Consider the following 10,443-nt stretch of genomic DNA (forward strand, 5'->3'; position numbering starts at 1 on the left):
TCTGTTTGAATATTTTTAAACCTACTTATACAATATGTGACGTAAACTAAAATCTAGTCATGTACCGGGGGCAGTGTAGCATAGTGGGTAAGCTCTTGCACTTGAATTCACAACCTGTCATTTATGAGACCAGCTACAGACATGACGTTATACCCTTGAGCGAAGTACAGTACTTTACCCCTGTTGCACCATCTTCCCAGCTATAGAAATGAGGACCAGCAATGATAGGGAGTAATTTGTCTTGGGGCGTCTTATCCAGAGGGGAGAAGTCAAGATCTCTGTCATCCATTTTACGGTGCAGAAACTGGCATCTGGCCCAGCAAGCCACTGTGGCTCTGGTATGGACTTTACCTAGTCATCTACCACGAAAATAAGACATTGCATGATCTCTCTTTTTATAGGACTATGACCTCTCCAATGAGCCATGCTGTCAGTGTCAGCTTTTGGCAATCATTAACACAATCAACCATAAATTGATAGTGAGTTACATTTTGAAAACAAAAATGCCTTCAGATTATTTTTCAATTAACTGACAATATTTTCAAACAGATTACCTATTTCAGGATGATTTTGAACTACAGTATGCTGTAGCCAACAATTTAACATGGGTTATTAGTGTTAATTGGTAGAGAAAGCAAAGCTTATTTCCTTAAGTTTAGTAGTTCTAGAAACTATTTTTTAACAATACAGTACTTGCCATCTTTCATCTTTTGAACAATATTACTAGCCAGCAATTTACCATTTTACTTCTTTTTCTGCTGTGGAACTATAGTTAAGTAATTGGTTTGACAAATGTTTAAAGTGTATATATCCTAATAATTCCTTTTTATCTAGGAAAAAAAGTTGCATTCTAGTCCCAATGTGCTGAGTTTGGAATTGTTGCAGAAGTAACTGTGCCAGTGAGTATGACTAGCTTAATTTGAAGGTCCTATTATTTACTACCCTCCTCAAAGGAGGTTCGTATAGCAAATTCTTTACTTGGTTCGGTATGTCAATGCAATAAGAAGGAAACAGCCACAGTCTGAAATGGTTTGGATCGACTGTGATGTAACAGATGTCATGAAGACATGCAGTTTGGAGTCACAGAAAGCCTACTAACAGGTGTGACCAGCTTGTGCCCTGACACATGCCGTAAGTCAATGAGGCATCCACAGACAAGTGCCCGTTGGAGAGTGATTCAAAAAAGCTTAAGGCCTGTAACAACTTTGTTTGAGGATGTTGCTGTCAACCATGATCTCTCATCTCAACCCTTCAGTTACGTAAGGAAAAGTTCAGTTACTTTCATGTTGGGCATGATCATGAAGATCAGTCCAACACTTGGAACATTGCGTAAGGAAGTGTTCTTGTAACCCTGGCTGTATGGAGGCAAGCATTATGTGTTGGCAAATGGTCTATCTGTGTCCATCAGGTTACATTAACAGTGGAAGGAGGACTGTTTCCATCCAGATGCGGTCCACTTAGTGCTGGGAAGTAATTATCCTTTACAATGGAAATTCTGATTGGAATTGAGCATCTTTAATTACATCTCATACCATCTCCCGAACCTCATTCAAATCGAGAATGAGAGCGAGAGCAAAATACTCTCCCTGATGTCAGCAGACCCAGGTGACCATCAGCAAAGCACTTGATTTGATTAAGCCTTGATTTATCTGATAAAATAACTTCTTCCCATCTTCTGTAACCAAGGTTACCTCTATTTGATGCTTGACATTGCCATGCAAGTCGATGTTGATGAGTAAGGACTTGGCTGTGACAAGGCCTAAGTATGGCATGCCACAGCCTGTTCTGTCACTAACTGGTCTGCTTCAAGTCCAGTGACAGTGTTTTCTATAGCTCTTGCTAATTGTTTAAGTCCCATTATGGTATAGAGACACGTGGGACACCACAATGAGAATAACATGTCAGAACTATAGCAAATACTGTCATAAGGACTTGAAACAGGCCAGTAAGTGAAAGAAGAGTTTGTGGTTCACAGTACTGTAGACCTTGTCACAGTAAAAGTCTTACAGTACATCACCAGCAGTTCTGATACAGTCTAACAGAAGATAAATTGTTCCCTGTCTTATATTATGATGACATGCCACCAATTCCTGCAACATGGCAGCATTCACCAGCCTAAATGCTTAGATCCTCCCTGCAATCAGCAGTCATGACTCTTTCTGATTGATACTTATTAATGTGTTAGTTTTATAGAGCTGGGGTTTCACAAGAATCATGACATCCTTGCACTAATGACATTCCACAAAATTCCTACACTGTTGCTAAGTTGCTCACCTGTCCAGAAATGAAACTGACAAAATCTTTTTCCACATACCCTGACATTCCCCAAGTATAATTTTAGATACAGATCGACAACTAGTAACCTGCTGATTTACTGTATAGTTATTTTCCTTTGAGAAGATGTCGTTGCAGATTTATTTCCTCTTAGGAAATCAATTAATTTCCTTGTATTATGGGGGCATTTTTTATTTACAAATAAACAATTGAATGTCTTTGTAACAACACAGTGGAACAAATCATTGCACTGCTGAGAGACGTTTCGGGAGGTTATTTCTGAAAACAAGGTAACTGTGAAACAGGTAAGGACATTTTAGTTTTAGGTATGTTTATGGGGGAATGCCGTCACTATATATGGCATTTATCTGTAAAAACAAGAAGGGGTGTTCATCAAATGCAATGCTATGGCACCTACTGACCATGAAGTGTCTGATTTCCAGGCCCAGTTTACACTTATGACAAAGCCACCTCCTCCTGCATTGCTGTTAATGGCCTGCTGCCTGACCCCTATGAAAGGGAGAGGTAATAACTTCAGTTCTTTTTACAATCACATTAGAATATCATGCACTATTTTTTTCCTAGCTTTCAGAAATGCTTAAAAACAAAGACAAAGTATGAGATATTTAAACACAGAAATTATGGAAATGTCAACCTTTGGCTGGCGCTGGGATGATTTGCTCAATAAGAGATAAATGAAGCTGAGATTTGTAACCGCCTTTGTTAATATAACTGCATCTAGTAAAGTTATCCTGTCCTTCCTTCTGCATGACCTATTACTGACATTCACATTTTATTGAACCCTGACAAATGGAAAATGATGAAAGACAGGAAGTGCAAAGTGGCATTTCTTTCATCCTCTAGGGTGTATGTTGCGGATTCTTTAATCTCAGGGGCTGGGGAAGGATTGTTTGCTACAACAGAAGCCGAGCCCAACACAGTCATGGCTTTTTACAATGGAGTTCGCATTACACACCAAGAGGTGAGCAACGTCTGGCTGAACGTTAATCATAACGGCAGGAAGTGCATCACTTGTTTTGCTGAACATGTTGATTTTTATCTACATGTTTACACCTTGTTATATAGAACTATACTATTTTAGGAATACTGTGACGAACTATTCAGTTAAAAACCCTTGTCACTTAACTGTTATTGGTTCTATCCTTGGCCCAGTATTATGGAAAAGGTTGTGATGGTTTTTGCAGCTGGCCTGATTCTGGCTGTAGATGGTGCTGGTGTGTCTTTGAGAACTTCGTCATTTCCTTGGAAGACACTGGGCCCCTTTATCAAGTGAGGTCACCAGGGATTGTCTTGGAAATCTTACTACAGTACAGTGGGAAATCTATCTGAATGTGGCTGGTAAATCATTGTTGTTGAAAATGCAAACTGTGCAAAAGCAAATAACCTCATAGAAAAATTGCGAATAATTTGTGTTTTACAACACCATGCTGTTTTCCAACAAAATAAAGTTGTGATAAAATCTTCACTGCTAGCAGTGACAGGTTTTTTAATTTCAGTTTGATAACAGTTTTCTTATTTATTTATACTTGGGCCTTGCTGAGATAGACCTTTTTATTCCACCTCCAGTCTTCAGCTGTTATCAATTTAAAGAGACATCTTAACCTTTTAAGCACCAGATCCCAACGTCGCATGTTGGCAACCCCTGAATTTGAGAATAAAGTGGTAGAAATAGAAAATGTTTTATTCCTTTTGAGAAGACCAATAACTGCTTCAACTTTTAAAATATTTTTTTTGTGTCTGCATCTTTATAAAAAAACTAATGGTGGCAAAAGACACAATACCATGTTTCAATGTAATGAAAATAAATGGAAATCCTGCCAGTTGTCAGAAAGCTGTTTATTTGAGGTACGGACTGTGAAAACCCAGGTCCTGTCTCATAAGTTCAGGATACAATGCAACAGTAACACACAGGGTTAAAAGAGTCATATAACACCCACTTAGAAAACCTCAGAAATTCACAAGCCAGTCTCTCCAAAAAAAGAAAGAAAACAAAACGTTAGCTGTTGGAATCTAGCAACCTTTTTGACATACACATGCCACTTACCTTCAACAAATACCTAACAAGTAAAACAGAGACTATAGAACAGAAGAAAATATACAGCAGTATTGCAAATAACTTGAATTGTATTGAAATCTCACTTGATATTATTTGCTTTTATACTGCTTTTCAGTGTCTCTCTTAATACTATTTATAATAATTCTTTTAAAATCTTGGTATAGGTGGACAGCAGAGACTGGTCCCTCAATGGGAACACAATATCTCTCGATGAAGACACAGTGATAGATGTCCCTGAGCCATACAACAATATAAAGAAGTACTGTGCATCGCTGGGGCACAAAGCCAACCACTCCTTCACTCCCAACTGCAAATATGACCCGTAAGTACCAAGGGGTGTAAAGTTAGCCACATGCTTTCAGTCCAGATGGATTTCAGAACTTATAACCTTGACAGTGCTGTTGTCTGCTTGATGTAAAATATCATATAGATCCATCCACCATTACATTTTAATACCTCCATAATCAGAAACATTGTTCTGTAGAAAAGATTAGATTTCATTAGGCTTACAGCAGTTTGCTTAAAAGTGGGGAAAAATGCTTTTATCATGCATATCCAAACCCTTTAACTACTGTAAGTCTAATTTAGGACTCTAAGGTCAATGTTTTCAGAAACACTTTCAGAAACTTGAGACTTATTTAGAATCAATTCTGCAAAGGAGCTTCAACCACTTTTTGGATCTGACTTTACTGTTACAAATATACTCCTGGGGCATGAAAAATGAATGAATGAGTGCCTACACACATATATATTGTAAATCACCTGAGTGAGCCATGGCATCGTGAGAGAACAGCACACCACTGGCAGTGACTCTCCTCTGGTGCTTAAGTTCTCAGGCACATAAGCATCCAGCTGTCTGGTGTCGACTCTAAATTTGTGAAGCCAGTTTCTGTTTGGTTTCATTCAGTTTACACTGGATGCTCTATAACCTCTATGTAGCTAGAGTAGTTGTCTGATATTTTCACATCCCAGTTTTTATCCCTCTACAGACATCTCCATTCATTTGAAAACGTTTGCAACGTTTACAAGGAATATATTTTGGAGGATATGTACTGTATTACTGTACATAGCACAGATTTCTTAGAATGGCTTATGCTTGTTATTTTGTTTTCCAATACAACATAAGCAGATTTGCTGTCTGTTACTGATAAGAAAATGCTCATTTTCACCTGAGAATTTTAAATGATGATTTCTTTTATAGTCTGCAGTTTTGTGGTGTGATGAGTTCTAAAAATGATTTGTGTGTATGAAATCCTGATACTGTTTTAGGGTTAAAAAATATATTAAAAAACCTTTTGTACACATAGATGCAGACATAATATTTACCTAAATAAAATGATGAATACGTTATTTAAATAAATTGCATCCCAGAAAAAGGTAATTAAGATTTCTAGTGATGAGTGGTTAAGACACAGCATATGAACATATGAACCTCTAATGAGTTGCAGAAATAAACAATTTCTAAGGCTCTATAAATACCTAGGGATGAAGACCTAAGCAACCTGGTGTTAACTAGGTTAATTCGCCTGGAATCTTTATTGCTGTGCTCCAAGGATGGATCGGTAAGGTTCAGTAAACCTCAGAAATGATCATTACAGACAGTAATAATCAGCCTTGATTAATCTCAGTGAATCAAGGTATAATAGTGTTTCAGTGGTCTGTGATCCAAGATGTCAAAGGTTCAGGTTCTCACAGCGGATTCTGCCTTCAGGTTCGTTCACCCCCGCTTCGGCCCCATCAAATGTATCCGCACTCTCCGGGCCGTGGAGGGGGACGAGGAGCTGACGGTTGCCTATGGATACGACCACACACCTTCAGGAAAGAGTGGGCCTGAGGCTCCGGACTGGTACAAGCAGGAGCTGCAGGCGTTCCAGGCGTCGCCTCAGTGAGGGCCGCTCAGCAGCGCTGCATCAGGGACTAACCGCAGAGAACATAGAACAAATAACAACAAGGAGCTATGCACTACAGTTCTGTAGAAAACTGAAGAACCAGGGATTCGAACTGGCTAGAACTCCGTATCCGTTTAGCTAACATTTAGTGTAGAGGCCCGAATTAATTTATCACATTTATTCACTGAGCGTAATAGCATTAGCTATGCTTCTCCTTTTCCTCTATACATGCATGCATAGTACATTCACAATAATACTGTACAGTGACTTTTGTTGACTGTAGTGTTATTGAAATGTTTGCAATTGCTGAAATTTGATGATTCCTTAATCCAAGTCTTAGAAGAAACGTTTTTTTTTCCTGTTTCTGATCATTTAGAAATGATGTAGTAATGACGCATAATTATTATTCCTTTAACAATGACTGATGGGTATTCCAGTCACTCCCCACGTGAAGTTACACAGTGACTTTACTTTGCCACTCCTTGTCTGATTCAGATGTAAACTGTGCTTGTAAAAAGTCTTTTCAGGAATTCCACATGAGCCCACATGGTGTTGAAAAGGGCATTGATTATTCTCTGCAGTTGGTGTGTTTAGTATGTGGACATGGAACTGTGATGGTCAGCTAAAGTGATGCATTGGTCCTTAAAATCTAAATAAAACAACCCTGCTAAAAATGACATAAACAATACATTCTAGGTGAAAATATAGGTTTGTTTCCCATTCATTTTTATCATTATTGATCTACAGTAACTCAAGTTTTGTTTGAGCAAATAATTTAAAACTTTTTCAATCAGAGATTTCAATCAGTTTCTAGTTCATTATCTTGGAAATTAAACAAAGTAATTACTTTTTGTTACTTTTTTTGTTTGTCTTAATTTTGAATGAATTCATATACTAATTATGTTTAGGCATTCACTGTTAGGGGTTATTGGATATTCTTGTCATTGGGTAAGCAAAACATTCTGAATAATCTGATAAGAGTGTTGTCACATGCTGTATCCATTATAATGAGCAGTTAATTCAATATCATTTTTATTTAAAAGCATAAAGAAAGTTAAGAATATTCCCAAAATGCATGAAAATAAATTGTTTTTAACATTTCCTTACTTTTTAAAAGCACATTAAATTCTGAAATCATACTGTTACTGTGGTGTGTTTGAGTGAGGCTCACAATGCACTACAATCACAATAGCAAACAAGTACAATGTACCAAATCATATATCATTTCAGATGCACTTAACTGTACATAAGCACCTATATTGATATTTGGACAAATATGGTGTTTGAACAAATACTTGAGCACTAAGATCAAGTATGATATTTATGATCATATTTGTGCAGTGACTATTTAATTTGCTTGTGCACCGCAGAAAATGTAAAACTGCACTCAGTATGCTGGAGGATTAATTAATAATTGTACCAATTTTTTGACAGCCTAAATTCTTAATTTTTACTTAATACTTCAATCTTTTATTTTGATTCCCCAATTGAATGTAAAGTGTGTTGTTCCTGAGTGAATATTTAATATCTGGTAAAAGGTAACATTTGGATGATCTTTCCTGATCTAAATTGATCATGTTTTTGTTCCAGCCAAATGCAAACCCTAAGATATCTAAGTTCAGGTACACTAAGAAAAATAACCCAGGTTACCACCACTAACTAGAGTCTTAGTGACATTGGGTCCACAGATTTGCTTCTTGTTAATTAATGTTTGATGTCTCATGCAAAATTGAATAAAAAACACTACAAAAAATACGTATGGGCTAACAATTTTAAGAAGTTTTTTGAGGCATTGTATAATCTTGGCCATGACTTAGATAGTTCAACTTTACAGTATATCTTAGATATTTGAAGTAACTTTTGAGCATGTTTCAAATGCTGAATTCCACTTTGTCCTTACAGACATGCAACCTTTGAGTCTGGAAGCTGATTTAACCAGGATAAAATCAGGAAAGATGCCTCCTTCCTTTAGCTGCACAGGTTTCAAATCCTCCAGCATAGGTGGAGTGGTCAGTGTGTTTTCTAATGTACTGTACTTCTCCTCTCTTAGGATGTGAACATACCATAGCCTTTAGTTCAGCACAAGTTATCTTCTTTCTATTCTGTAAATAGATATCAGTAAATACTTGGCCCTAACATTTGTAATTATCACCTGCACCTAAGCCACTTCTAAAAGGAAAGTCTAGCTACAATGGGTCCCATGCAATCGGTAAACTAAGACACAAAGAGTTGCAATGAATTTAAAACAGAATTAGGTTTTATGAATGGTCATCAAAGTGTAATTTCATTAAAATGTGTTGCTGATGGCACTTTGCCATGTCAGTTATTTACTGTATGCAGAGCTGTGTTTTTCATGTTTAAAATCTCCATGCTTAAATGCATGGGACTTAATGGGCTTCTATTTTGTTTTTGTATTGTAAGCAAAAGTACTTCTAGTAATTCACCCTTGTACTTTGATTTTATTTACAATTTGAGTAAGTCATCCATCTGAAAATGTGTTTTCCTTTCTTTTCAAGACCCACTAATTCATGCTAATCATTGTATGTTTTTTTGGAAACTGACTTCACAATTATGGATTTCATTAGAATAGATACTTTTAAAAATATAAACTGTGTAACACTTTATTATAGCAATATCTTCATCACTAAGGTAGCTGCTTGCTTTTAGAAACATTATCTACACAGAAAAACATTTAAGTTACATTTTTTCTCTTTACATCTGTCATAACCTAGAATATTCTTGCAGTAACGTCCAGGGCCTGATTAATTGCTAAATTGGTTTTAAACCAATATATTAATTAGAATGTTTATTTTAAAGAGATACTTAATTTCAGTCATCATTTACTACATTATAAATATTCAGTTATTGTGTGTATGTCTCTTTATTATTAAACAAAGTGACTACAACACATAACCTTATCATACCTATAAGGAATATAATTAATTTTACAGTAAGCAATGTGTTTCAACTGTTCATTTTGCAGGTTAATTGTAATCTGTCAAATGAACAGGAAATAATTAAGCAGTGTGAATAACCAAAACGTCAGTTGACCCTGAGACCACTTTTCATTTTATTATAAAGTCTTAGTATTAACAAAGCAAGCTAGAAATACTTTTGCATTTATTTACCTTTGTGAAAGCAAAATGAAGAGTGAAAGTTTTTTTTTCCATTCCTTACACACATAATACGTTTGTAGGCATGTGATACTAACACAAAAGTACTGTACAAGAAAGTGACAATGTGTATCAGATGACTGTGATTTACAAATGGCACAGGTGGGAAATCTGAAATGCAATACAGTAAACTTTCATCTTTTACGGCTTAGACATAATATTTGCGGACTCCGGGAAAATCAGTAAACCCTTTAGGAGTTAGAAGAAACTTAATATTTCATACCAGCTTTTCTTGGATTGAACCTAAAGATGCCAAATTAAGAGTATGTGGAAATGTATGAAGTTGCATAATAGTAACCAACCTTATAAGAACATAGAAACTTCTCGTTGTCGTGCTAAAGCAGTGAAACAAGTGAATTGTCTTTCACACAAGGGAGAAGAAAGCTAGCCTGTTTATGTCAACAGTTTTATTTTGTAAAAGCCATAACATTTCATACTGGGAGTAAAACACAGTGATACATTAGAATAGAGTCATTAGGTAAAGAACTGCCTTTCGTAAGAAAGCGCTCAAGATCCTTTGGGATAAGTAGCGCTATGAAAAATGCAAGGAATTATTCTGTCAGGCATTGATTCTGACAGTGCAGATAAGACACCTGCTATTCAACTGGTGAGTTGTGATTCAGCTGCCTCTGATGGTGTTAGACTTTAGTGGAACTGAGGGATCCCTTTAGCTCCAGTCCCATCCCTGCTGTCTTTAGTAGGAATCCCAGGTATCTCCAGGGAATGGTTTATTACCATATTTTTCAGGCATTCATAGCCTTAGATCTGTGGATTATTTTCTGCATATGATCAAATGAGCAGGTGAGCCACTGTGGCGAATGTTTACAAGAACCTGTTTGCAGAGTGTTTGTGCGTAAAAGTGTGTTGAATGTAGATTTTTTTAGCTGTGTGTAGGAATGCATATAAGAAAAAATGAGGAAAAATGTGAAAATGGCAACGGCGAGCCTTTGTAATTATACTGACGTCTGAGAGGCCTCTCTTGTACTGTAAACCAAGAAATAATAAAAGTATATATACAAGCATTATTGGT

General features: G+C 36.6%; 1 protein-coding gene across 1 annotated transcript in view; it reads left to right on the forward strand.

The window, feature by feature from the left end:
* setd7 (SET domain containing 7, histone lysine methyltransferase) overlaps positions 1-10,438 on the forward strand; it is a 31,175-nt gene extending 20,737 nt beyond the window's left edge. Inside the window, exons 5-8 of the mRNA XM_088926491.1 lie at positions 2,718-2,799; positions 3,139-3,256; positions 4,516-4,673; positions 6,063-10,438. Coding sequence (XP_088782617.1) covers positions 2,718-2,799; positions 3,139-3,256; positions 4,516-4,673; positions 6,063-6,240 — 536 coding nt within the window. The 3' untranslated portion in view covers positions 6,241-10,438. The remainder of the gene's footprint in view (positions 1-2,717; positions 2,800-3,138; positions 3,257-4,515; positions 4,674-6,062) is intronic.
* Positions 10,439-10,443: the final 5 nt, after the last annotated feature.

The sequence above is a fragment of the Atractosteus spatula genome, chromosome 1, assembly GCF_055471065.1.
Source record: "Atractosteus spatula isolate fAtrSpa1 chromosome 1, fAtrSpa1.hap1, whole genome shotgun sequence".
NCBI classification, from domain to species: Eukaryota; Metazoa; Chordata; class Actinopteri; order Semionotiformes; family Lepisosteidae; genus Atractosteus; species Atractosteus spatula.